This window comes from Clarias gariepinus, chromosome 14 (genome assembly GCF_024256425.1).
Source record: "Clarias gariepinus isolate MV-2021 ecotype Netherlands chromosome 14, CGAR_prim_01v2, whole genome shotgun sequence".
Taxonomy (NCBI): Eukaryota; Metazoa; Chordata; class Actinopteri; order Siluriformes; family Clariidae; genus Clarias; species Clarias gariepinus.
In genome coordinates, this window is record NC_071113.1 from 24604794 (window position 1) to 24618010 (window position 13217).

A 13217-nucleotide genomic window follows, 5' to 3' on the forward strand; every position below is an offset into this window, starting at 1 on the left:
GATGGATGAAGCTACATACAGGGCAATCCTCGAAGAAAACCTGCATCCAAAACATCACCCTGTAAACAAATAGATACTTGCAATTTGCCAGTGTTTTGATGTGAATACTGGGTCAATACTAGTGACAAAACTAGAATCTTACTTACCTACTGTTAGAAAAGGGATCTGAACCTTTATGGTTCTTACTTTTCACATGATAAATACAATGTAGAGGTAACTGCCACTAATGTTCACCCTGTCTGTGGAAGTATACCATTACAGCCTCATGAATATTCAGTAGAGCAATGTATTTTAATCAGTTATGCAATTTAATTCATCTTTGGTTGGTCGAGTCAGTTTTTGAAGAATTGAGTCACACTTTTTTTTTTTTTATTATTTAGGCAATTATTCAAGGTTGTATCTTCTAAAAACATTTGACATTTTTCAAAAGTATTGTTTTTTTGTATGCTGTTGATTCAATACCGCCACCTGCTGGCCTGGAGTAAGAAGCAGACGATTGGCAGGACATAAAAGATCTCTTTGTACACAACATGACATTTTGTGCAAAATTCACTTTCCAGTCTTTTTTAGACTTTCAGCTGTCTCTCTACTGTGCATGTAGAAAAAAAATAATGAACTCTGGTTCTCCTTTTTTTATTGCCTGGGGTTTAAACAAGTAATTTATAAATGTCTCCATATTATGACCTCATATAAGCAGAGCCCCTCCCCCTGGTCTGTTGCTCAGCTCTGTTGGTCTCTTTCATGGCGTGTCTCAGCAGAAGCTTATTTAAAGAGACAACAAAGGTGTGAAACAGAGGGCGTTTGAAGTATGAAGAAATGTGTTTTCTGAGGTATTTCAGCTAGAGCAATAACACACTTTAAGGGGAGCTCTGAGACCTGTGCTAAAGGTATAGAACAATATGGGACCTTAAAACAAATCAACAATTTCCGCAGCATTTCAATGCTTTGTAAGTGCTTTTAGTAGTTTTTAATACTGTATGTCAAAACATGTAAGAAAAAATAATTCAGATAGTAAACTTCAATACTAATGTACCAAATCGAAAAATTTTAAAATGGAAATCTGTCAAAACAAATAAAACATACAAATAATTCAAACTATTATAATAATTATTGAAATACAGTACTTATTAGAGTACCTTATTATGAAGCACTATCTTATAGCTACATTCTTTCTGAAATCTCACTGTACTTCTATACAACTGCTCTTACCTCCATTAAATCTTGTTTCATACTGAAATTCGGAGAATATTTAAGATGCTATAATATTGTTTTATATGCGACAATTATTTATTATTATTATTATATATACTGTTCAGTCATTGTCTAAGATATTTGAATGTGTATGTCTGAATACATGCTTATTAGATGTACAAGATGTATGACCAGTATTTATTTATTGTGCAAAATGTTTGCCTACTGTACATACATAATGTGGAACAACTGTTCATTTATTCATGATTTTTTTTTTTTAGCTAAAAATGTTATGTTTTATATTTATTCTTTATTTGCTACTTGCATTCTGTTGGACTCCAGCAGTTTAAGAAAATGCTCGGTATAAATTCGACATAACATTTACATAATGTGGTGTAAAGAATCTTAGATTTAAAGTATTCAGTTTAAACAATATTTACAAAAGCGCTTGTTAGAGTAGCACTTTAGAACTGTAAGGCTGCAGCTCATTAGGAGCGCTATGTGCAGATGAGATGAACCATATAGAATGGCATGGAATGAACTAGCTGAAAGTTTGCATAAGGCTGAAAGAAGAAAAAAAAAATTAAAAATCAAGGCGCAGCAAGAAAGCGAGGAAGGGAATTAGCAGTCTGGGAAAGCTGCCACCCAGGTACGGCAGGATGGAGGCTGTCTTTCCGTCAGTCTTCATTTCGAAGCTGCATTAGCGGTGGCAGAAATGACCGGATTTCTTTTTTAATAAAAGCTAAATGATTGCTTCGGCTCTTCCCTCCAGCTTCCTGATATTACGCACTTAAGATATTAACGTGGAAAGCAAGCGCACACAGAAAGAGCCATCACACACACACACACATTATATATATGGAACCACATTCTCTCCTGCAGGTTGCATTGATTTTCACCTGCGCTACTGGCACAGTAAACACCATGCCTATTGCAGTTTAAGCAGCAGGGTGCTCCAGCCCAGTATGCTAATATATGGGTGTGTGCGTGTGTAATATTCGGAGATGTGCCCTGCTTGACGCGCTCAGCACATCCACGACACAGCACGACCCTTTGTTCGGATGAAATGATGATCAATGCAGCTTCGGGAGCCAAAACAATCTCTCTCTGTTGAGTACGCCTGGAATCCTGAATGTTTACGCATGCAGATGGCGACGTGGCGTGGTAAAAGTCATCAGAAAAGTCCTCCATGACCTCATTACCGTGGGTGGCATGCACAGCCCTTCTCTTCATTAAAACGGCACGTAAACCATGGCTCTGACTCTGGGGTCATATAACCCAGCGGGCCGGCACAGCCGCAGATCATTAGCGCTGTGCTAATCAGCGTATAGGTAGGAAATGTGCAGCCGGCACATATTCAAAAAGCCTGGCTAGCATGGAGATGGATGGAGATCCCGGACTTCCAGAGCATGGAAAACATGCAATATGACGCAGGAGTGTAGTAACTGCACGTTTCAATCCTCTAGCAGGGTACCCAAGGGGGGGATTTTTTTCTGTAGGAGCAGCATTACCCCATCCGTCACAGAGCAGAGGGGGGAAAACTCGAGAGTGAGAATGGAAAGAGCAGCGGAGAAGAAAAAGACATGAAAAAAAAGAGAGAGGAGGAGCAGGAGGGAAAGGATTGCAGCAGAGCAGCGCTGACTTTTACTGCATTCAGTGTGTGATCAGACTGTAATGATCTATACTTCCTCCTTCCCTCCTCACACACTGCCTGGACTTTCCTTCTCTGCCTTTATTTGCACACCGGAGCTGAAGCACTGCAGAGATTTAAGGAATAATGCATTCGCTAATAAGGCACCGCCCGGACAAATTCCACTATGTGATAGCATAATATTTGTAAAAAATCAAATGCAAAAAATATAATAAATCCCCATGTTGATTTTTGGGATCTCGGGCCGTACTTTTTCATGACCACACACTGTGTGTGACGATGTAAAAGCTGAGTGTTTTAAGTCTGGATGCAGTGCAAAGAAATCATCTCAGTAACCACAAAAACTCTGCATCCTTTTTAATGTAGTCTTAGGGAACAGTTCTCCAGGCTTCCAGAAGGCCTCTCCTGCCTCTGATTTCTGTACCTGAGCAGTTTCAGAGGAATGCTTTTTTTTTGTTTGTTGAGCCAAACAGTAATCAATCAATCATTGATGTATACACCCCATTCCACTTGAGACAGAAGCGGTGAGAAACAGGTGCAGATGGTGACAAACGATCAGGTCAGTGATTAGTATCATGGTGATGCTGAATGCTGAGCGGTTGGAACAGACGAGAGGGGAAATGAGGCCGCTGCTCAGGCTGTTACATAAACAACCAATTTTAAAATTGTGTTTAAAGGCACTTTGCAGCCTCTGCGATTTCTGTATTATATCTATATAATTTTATTTTATTTACAGTATATATACACCACGTATCAACGATACCAGTAAAACCATTACCATAATAATAACCTAGGTTTTGGGTTCCCCTTGTGTGCCCATGATCCTGTCACCAGTTTACTGGTATATAATTGATCGTTACTCACTCCTGTTTGCAGGGTCGAGGGTTGCGGGCCCTGGAGTCTATCCCAGGAGTGCCAAACTATTGCAGGATATACACATACACACTCACATGCTCATGCACACACTACACGCAATTTGGGAGTGCCAGTTAGCCTAATCTGCATGTTTTTGGACTGTGGGAAGAAACTGGAGTACCTAAAGGAAACCCACCAGGCATGGGGAGAACATGCAAACTCCCCTAAGCGGTAATCGAACCTGGACCCCGAGGGTGCAAGGCGACTAACCTGGTATATAAGTGATAATGTTATTCAATTCACCTGGCAGTGGTGCTAGTGATTTGACTAATGAGTGTTTCTGTAAACATACTGTACAGTACATGTATATAAAACCATAATACAGTACATCGTGTCGTTTTATCTCCCTGCTCAGGACACTTGAGCTGTTTGGGATTAGTCCAAAATGTCCACTGCATATGTTACTGCAGCTCAGGACACACTCAGGCCAATGCAGTTCTGTCCTAATGATGTGCTGCCTGCTTCCTGTCTGTCTGTGTGTGTATGTCTCTGTCTTAGGTCCCAGGCTGTAGAAAGGGATTCTCCTGTTTTTAATAAGCCCAGGTTTCTTTAGCAGGGGAAATAAGGTGCACATAGCGAGAGTGACAGCAGTAAAGGATCCCCCCCCCCCCTATCCTCCCCGCTCTCGTCTTTTGCATTCCTGTCCCATGCTCGCTGCCCCTCTCTGTCTGCGCTACAGCCCCAGGCTGATTACTCTTACTGAAAAGAGGGAGTGATAAATAGAGGGAATGGAAAAGGAGGGAGGAGGAGAGAGAGGGGACATAAATAGGAAAAGACAGTCAAGATAAAGAAAACAATCCCTCACTAGGCCGGATGAATGATAGATTGAGAAAGAAGAGGAACAGGAGAATGAAGAAGAATGTTTTGTTTTTTTTTTCCATGCAGGCATGAAAAAAGTCTTTCAGTCTGAGGAGAGCGGTGTGTGTGTGTGTAAATATATATATATACATCTCTCTCACCATTCTGTGTGAGCTTGGTGGAACACACCAGAGTAGCAATCTGGAAGGAGTCCTTGCTGATGGTACAGTTGCCCAGGTTCTGCGAGCTCTTGCCCGTGGGGAAGTGGCCTTTCTCCTCCAGCTCGAGCTTGGTGGCTGGGAGGCTCAAATAAAGAGAGGAGTCCTCCAGCTTCTTCACCTCAGCCTGAAAAAAGCACAACAGACAAATGAACACACTCACAGCTACAGTATATACGCAGATCAGCCATGACATTATTAATCATAAGATCTTAATATTGAGTACTGTATGTCGCCCTTTTGTCATCAAAACAGCCCTGACTATCTGAGGCAGGGACTCTCCACACCAGACCTCTGAAGGTGTGCAGTGGTATCTGGCACCAAGCCGTCGGTAACGGATCTTTTTTAAGTTCTGTAAGTTGCGAGGTGGGGCCTCAATGGATCGAAATTGTTTTACAGCTACTTGATTGGATTGGGATCTTGAGAATTTTGAGGCCAAGTCAACACAACAAACTCATTCATAAAATAATTGTGTGTCAAGGCACATCATCCTGCGTAAAAAGGCCATTGCCATCAGGGAATATTATTTATTTACTCGGTCAGTAAAAATGTTTAGGTGGGTGGTGTGTGTCAAAGTGACATCCACATGAATGGCACCACTGGCCAAATAAATGTTTCCCAGCAGAACTTTGTCCAGAGTGTCATACTGCCCCTGCGGACTTGGCGTAAGAGAGGCATCCGCACCTGGCCAACTACATAATGTAATAGGTGTGATTCATAAGACCAGTTCTGACGCTCACATGTTGCTCATGTCCCCAGTGTATGTGGTGGACACAGGTCAGTAGAGACGCTCCACAGGCTGCCCACACGCAACAAACTCCGAGGCACTGTTTGTACTGACACCTTTCTATCAGAACCAAACTTTTCAACAATTTGAGCTACAGTAGGGCTTCTATTAGATTGAACAACACAGTCCAGCCTACGTTTCCTACAGTACGTGCGTCAGAGAGCCCTGGTCATCAATGATCCTGTTAGACCACAGACCGGGAACATCTCACAAGAGCTGCAGGTTTGGAGTCGTCTAGCCGTCACAATTTGCCTCTTTTCAAAGTCGCTTAAATTCTTATGCTTGTCCATTTTACTTCTGCTTCTAACACATCAACTTCAGGAAGAAAATTCTCAATGACTGTCTAATATAGCCGACCCACTTCCAGGTGTCATTTTAACAAATTATCCACTTCACCTTACATTACGTTACATTTGGGCATTTGGCACGTGCCCTTATACAGAGTGACTTACATTTTATCTCATTTTTAATATCAGAGCAATTGAGGGTTAAGGGCCTTGCTCAACAGCGGCAACTAGGCAGTGGTGGGTTTGAACCGGAACCTTTCAATCAGTAATACAACACCTTATTACCCCTTTTTCTCTGCTCTGGTTCCCGTGCCGGTTCCCAATTTTGGAACCAGTGCCGCGCTTTTCCACAGAAAAAAATTGGTGCCGGTGCCCTAAAAAAGGCACCGAACCGGCCCCTAAACTCTGCTGGTCTAGTTGCGAGAACCCGTGACGTCACGAGCGGTGGGCGGAGTTATAGGGAACGTTAAAAAAAACGGCAGAGACCCAAAGTCCGTTAATGTGAAGCGCGGACCAAACAAAAGCGCTTTTTCTGCCTTTTAGACAATCGCCGAGATTCAGCAGAAATTGTAAAGTGCTTTAAGAAAAAAAAAAAAGTGTATGAGGAAATAAGAGAAGAACTAATAGTCGCAGGCTTTACACGAACAACCGACCAAATAGTGTATAAGCTAAAAAAACTGAAGAAAGGCTTTCAGCGGTTATAACACGTCGAATAAGCTGCTTTTAGATACTGAAATACATTTTCATACTAGTTTGGAGAATAACCAGTAAACTGACTTCGGCCATGGTCATTTCTGTTTAGTGGGCGTGGCCTGTGACGTATTATCATGCAGCTCCCGCTGAGCTCCTGTCTAGTGTAAATGCGGGCCGGTTCTCGGTGGTTCCCAGCACCTGGCACCAGCACCAGTGTAGTGGAAATGAGGTATCTGTCTTACAGGACACTAGAAGAATGTTACATAAGCATGATGTGACTTTCGTTCCACAGTAGCTTTTAGAGGAAAATAAATAAATAAAGACCATGTTCAAGCTGCAGATATACAAAAATCATTGTTCCATCATGAGTAACTGGATGGTTACGGTCACTGAGGTTTAAGATAAGCTGTAATTTTTGTTGTTTTGGTGGTGCAGCACTTAATATAGGACATAGAAAAAACAAAAATCAAACTGTAAGGAAAAATAAGAAAAAACATGTTATTGAGGAAAATAATGTTTATAATTGCTATAAAGTTAGTAATTATAAAAATTTATATAAAAATAAAATACACAACAAGCCGTACTGTTGTACAAAATAATGCACGATGTGGCACGACGCATAAGCAGAGTGTGTCTATCCCTCTTCCTCTTCCTGAAGTGCAAGATTTGTCAGGAGCAGCAGTCGTAACACAGCGGGTTAAGCCTCTGGTCTACTGATCAGAAGGTCAATGTCGGGCCCTTAAGCAAGGCCTTAACCCAGCCTGCTTAAGGGGTGCTGTATCATCTCTTACCCTGCACTGTGACCCCAGAGTCCTAACAAACAGGGACACGCAAAAAGTTAAAAGTGCGTGTATAGTATACAGTATGTGTGGCAAATAAAGACTGCTTCGTCGTCGTCTTCTTCCAATCAGCTTACACCCCAGCGATTTACCAATTGTTTAACGTACTAATAAAAGACAGAATGCACATTTTAATGGTTTATACTGTAGTTTAAATATACTACAGTATAAACCATTATTCTGGAATGTACAGTTAGTTAATATTATTACCTACATTTGAGCAAGCTTTACGGTTGAATGATTGAACTGGGGTATGTGTGAACGTAGGTGTTCAGGCGCGAACAGGCAAACCAAGGAGAGTTCAATGACACTTGTATTTACAGGATTTTGAATATTGACAGTCATTCAAAACTGGAACTGTGGAACCGTTAAAAAGCTTTTCTTAATCTATAATAATAAGTTAGTCCTGACTGCCCCTTATGATCCATTACACCAGAAATAACGCTCTCAGACATACACACACACACCAAAAAAAGTTTTATTCTAATTCGCACTGACGGTCTTAAAAAATATGCCTGATCTCAAGGAGCCTGCAGACTCTGCTACAGGTGAGACGAGGCAGATGAGAGGAGGACATTTAACGCTGATCGGATGAGCGCGCATCCTCACAGCCGATTAGCATAACTCGATAGGGATATGCCCAGGTCAGGCTCAGCATAATTCTGACATTTGATATGCAAAACTGCAGAAGAAAAGGCCCTAAAAAAAGCATGAACGTTTAACGATTACAGAGTCAAGGGCTAAGCGGCATCAGGACTGCGAACTCAAGACGCGCCTCACGTCACCGAGTGTGAACATACTGAAACACCAGGCAGTCTGCGTACATGAGGGAGAAGTTACCTTGTAGACGATAAGATCGTGTTCTCCGTCCCTGAGTGTTGTGCCGTCATATCTCATCAGCTTCACGAAAGACAAGGCGAAGATCTTCTCTGACCTGTCTTTGTCTGCATGAGCAAAAGTGAAAAAAGAAAGAAAAACACACGTACATTAATATTATATCACGAGAGTGTTGTGCATATCCAGCACAAACAGGAATGACTAATTCAGTAGCAGGGCTGTAAGAAACGGTGCTAAGCTTTTAAAAGCCCATCTGTCTGAGTGTAAGCCTCTCGAGCACATTTTGGATCTTTATAAAGGCTTGTAAACAGTTTTTGGTTAAAAGGAAACTAAGAATGCAAGAGTAACCCTTGAAAGTGAGTCTAACACAAGGTCTACAGCGTGTAAGAAGAAACTGGAAACCTAAAAAGAACGAAAAATGGTAAAGCCAACGTGACATAACAGTATTACAGAAGCATGATGACGCTTAATCATGGTTATTTTATTCTAAATGGACGCCACAATTATTACAATTAAGCCAATTTACAAGCAAAATGATTTTCACACCCGTCTGCCCTTAACCACAAATGTAGCATTTACATTTTTATTTAATTACCTGTAATGCATTAACACATACTGACACAATCAAGGCACAGCCGAATTGAAAGACGCATGAACAGTTCAATGTGGTGCTTATGTTTTATACTATAATTGCTAAAAACAATGCAGAATAAGTTAAATAGAAAAGCTGCAAATCAGCGAGTAGGAGAGAAAGTCAAAATCCAATAAAGCTGTACGTAAGCCGATAAGAAACCAGTACGTAACACAGCCAATAAGCCATTAAGTACATAATGCACTCGGGGTTAAATAAGCAAAGCAGAAAGTCAGCAAGTAAACCAGTAAGGAATACAGTAAGAAAGCATGTCAATAACCAAGCCAGTGAAAACGGCCAGTAAGAGAGAAGGTCAGTAGAAGTGTAAAGTTAGTAAGTAGGCCATTAAGAACGCCAGTAAGTAACTTAATAAGAAAATCATGTAAGTACGTCAATGTATTTAGGACACTGATTACTGATCATTAATTAAAAGTGGTTAAGGCATTGGAGTACCAATCAGAGAGTCTCAGGTTCAAATCTCAGCACCAACAAATCGCCACTGTTGGGCACTTAACCCTCCTGTTACCTTCAAATTTACTAACATCTTTTATCCTTGTGGTCAATTTGACTCCAGCAATTTCAAACACCGGAAAAATATTAAAATTGTTACCCAAGTTTATGTATAAAAGTCACTGAATACAAAGCATAAAAAAAAAATTCAATCATTTATTTTAAGACTTTAAAATAACAGCCCAGTTAGCAAGTATGCCATTAATTATAGTCAAAAATCTAACCTATTAAAAATTGAGTAACAGACAGCAAGTCTGTAAGGTAGGCAGTAAAATTGTCAGTAAGGTAGTTAAGTAAGTAAGTAAGTCAGCAAGCAGGACTGTAAGAAAGCCAGGAAGTAACTACTGTATATAATCACTGAATAAGCCAAAAAGTTAGCAGGTAAGCGAAAAACAATACTACCGGCAGCAAGAATATAGGTCAGTAAGCATGGAAGTAAGAAAGTTGGTAAATAATTAATTAGGCAAGTAAGTAAGTCATTCATCACAATCAGTAAGTTAATATGTAATAAGTAAGTAATTCACTAAGTCAGTCGGTAACTCTGTAGCAGGTTATTAGGTCATAAAGCAAGTACCTTGGCCAGGAAGTCAGGACGTAAGTCAGGACGTAAGTCAGGACGCAAGTCAGGACGCAAGTCAGGACGCAAGTCAGGACGCAAGTCAGGACGCAAGTCAGGACGCAAGTCAGGACGCAAGTCAGTAATTGGAACAGAGAGAGAAAATCCTTGTCAGTAAAAAGCCAGGAATCAATAAGTAAACCAATATGCCAGTAAAAATGTGATCCAGTTTTTCAGCTAGGCAATAACTACCACTAGCGCACAAGTCAGTAAGTAAGTGAGAAAGGCAGTAATTAAGTCAATAAATAAGTTAATAACTAAATATTCAACATTGGCACCTTTGTTGCAGTGCACATATAAACCTGACATTTCATCTTCATTCTGAGACTCCATGGAGGAAACCAACAGCCGGGCTTAAAATACACACGAGCTGTGTCAAACGGATGACATTAGCTACACTCAAACACGAGGGTGTGAGTGGGTGAAGAGGCCAAAATTAGCATAAACAGAGGAGCGGCGTTATGGCGCTCTCTCCATCACTAGACTTAAACACATCAAGAGCTGCACAACAAGTTCAAATTTACATTCAGCAGACCACAACCCTCCCACATCGCCGCTTCATAAATCCACACAAGCAGCCTGCGCACCGAGACAAAAAACCAGAGAGAGAGAGAAAGAGAGAGAGAGAGAGAGAGAGAGAGAGACAGAGAAAGGATGAGGGAGATGAATATTACTCAAAGAGAGAGACAGCCAAGTCTCCTCAGTAAAACTTCTGCTGTAAAATTGGAGCTGGCGTCGTGGCGGAAGCCAACAGCCGAGTACACACAGACAGTTCATGATTCAAGGATTAATTTGTGTTTTGAGGCTGGTTGGCCACATTCCTGGGCGGAGGACTGGATAACACGGGATATTTTGGCACTCTGTCCACTGCAAGGTGACACACTAGAGTGGCTTAATAGATGCAGCCACAGACGCTTCACACACCTGAGAGCACACTTGGCGCTTGCTGAAATACTCTGTATTTCTGGTGTTTGTAGGCCACATTGATTCTGTCGAAGATACGCAAAAGCAACCTTTTATTTAATTTCACTTAAACATATATTACAAATAATGAGCTAACAGCTTCCTTAAATAACCACTTTACTATCAGGCCCTCGTTCTCAACATAAAAGAAACATAGGGCTCTGCTTCAATTCTCAAAGTAACGAAAAAGCTAATAAACCTCATTTTAAATAAGAAATTAATCAATCACTTAATAACTGAATAATAAATTAATAAAATGCTGAACAAAATTATTAATTAAATGGGGGAGGGCGGGGGATCAACAAACAGTTGATCAAACCAAACAAACAAATGCTCATGAATCAAAGTGTGCCGCTCAAAAGTTTGAAAACCGACACCCAAAGCATGAAGGTTTATTACCCCAAAGATACACCACTTACTGACCAAGGACCAATTTCAATGAAACATTATTAAAGCTGTAATTGAAGTTTAGTGGGAGGCCGCACTGCGCATTTCTTCCAACGGTGCCTTTCTGAGTTTAATCAGAGGTGAAATTGTCATTTGAAAAATTGCTCCAATTCTCTCAAACTGAGACAAACTGCTCCCTGGGGGGCTGCAAATGTCAGCCTTCCAAGTGACTACAGCCATCAAACCCACTGCATCATCCAGCACCAAATCCCCACAGACCAGGAACACACACACACACACACACACACACACACACACACACACACACACACACACCATCTTTCTCTCTCTGAGAACTTCAACCCTAGAACCCAAAAAAGCACATGCACCCACCATAATGATGGGCAAAAGAAGAGGTCACAAAGGTCATGGAATGACTTCTGTTACCATGGTTACAGAAAAGAACACTGTAGAATCTTCAGTGTCCATCATTTCGGTAAAGTTCAGTCATAACTCAGTGATGGAGGACAGTCAGAAAGTGACAGACGGATGGATGGTGACAGATAAAGGAACAGAGACACAGGTCTAGGTAAAAGCAAAGATGTGCAACATTTCGAAATAAAGAACACCATTTAGTAATTTTTATTGGTCTTAAACGGCTTTTTAAATGTTCAGAAACGTGTTTGTCTTCAATTTGAAATTCTCTGCTAAATTCACCATCTTTGTTAAATGTAAAAATTTACAAATTTGGTCATCAGGCCATTTTACCTATACAGTTTTTATAGCTGGGGGGGGGGGCGGAGCCTAATAGGAGCCGAGAGGCATCTGTGAGCCCGGACATGTGGAAGAGGCGGATAGCACTTTCATCCGCGTGCCGCTCCGTAAAGACGCGTAAGCAGCAGCAGCAGTCTGGTCATTGATAGCAGAGTGCCCTAAGAGACAGGTGGGAATTGGACATGACTGAAATAGGGAGAAGATGCTAGTAAGCCTGGTAAAATCTCTCAAACACACCAGGGAGTAAAAAGACTCTTGTACTCTTGGTATAAAGCTTTAAAATGAAAGGGACAGTAAAATAGACTGACCTTTTGTAAATTAATGGTGTGATGCCTCTAAAATTCCACACATTTGCACGACTGAATTCCTAAAAACATTAGTATTTCAATCATACTGAGACTCTAAAGTCTCAAAAAGTGTGATTTTTTTTTATCCTGTTCACAAAAGATAAAATAAGTAGAGTAAGTAAGCTGCTCATATTTAAAGGCATGCTCGGGTTTTGCATAAAAACAGCTGGGTTATTTTGCACTCGCATCTGTATCAATCAGTGTAGCATTACTGCCTTTTTAAATTACATAAATCTGCATATATAATTGTGTAACTATATCATTACGTAAAACAATAGATGTATTTATTAAAAAAATAAATAAAAAAGAATTCAAGCCGAGAAGAAGAAGAAAGAACAATAGAGAGTAACGAAATCTGTGAACAGATAATTGCGAGTGACATTTGAGTAGAAGTCATCATTATGCAACACTTGGCCAAAAATAAGGAAAAAAAACTCCAACAAGAAATGTCAAATTTGAAACAGAAGGAAGAGAAATGTTACAGCACTGGTGGAGAATTCAGATCCAGCCCCTTCACCAGAACATTCTGTTCATCTCTTCATCGTCACACGGTACTACGCAAACATAAAGGCGATGCTCTTTCAGCTAATCCTGCATACGCGTTCAGAACGCATGTATCGTATATTCATCGTCTGGGTCAGGTTGGTGTATGAAGACTGCTTCTTCCTAATAGGACCATCATGTAAACCAAAGTCACCTTCGTTTAGCATCACAAAAAGAAAAAAAGTCAGCACAACGTCATGCAATTGTCAATCTGAAATCTGAATCTTGAC

At 40.8% G+C, this 13217-nt stretch overlaps 1 protein-coding gene across 2 annotated transcripts in view; it reads right to left on the reverse strand.

The window, feature by feature from the left end:
* Positions 1–13217, reverse strand: part of dock1 (dedicator of cytokinesis 1) — a 272932-nt gene that overhangs the window by 187475 nt on the left and 72240 nt on the right. For both annotated transcript variants that reach the window (XM_053511045.1, XM_053511044.1), the window contains exons 17-18: positions 8220–8323; positions 4717–4900 (exon numbers count right to left, since the gene is read on the reverse strand). In XM_053511045.1, coding sequence (XP_053367020.1) covers positions 4717–4900; positions 8220–8323 — 288 coding nt within the window. The remainder of the gene's footprint in view (positions 1–4716; positions 4901–8219; positions 8324–13217) is intronic.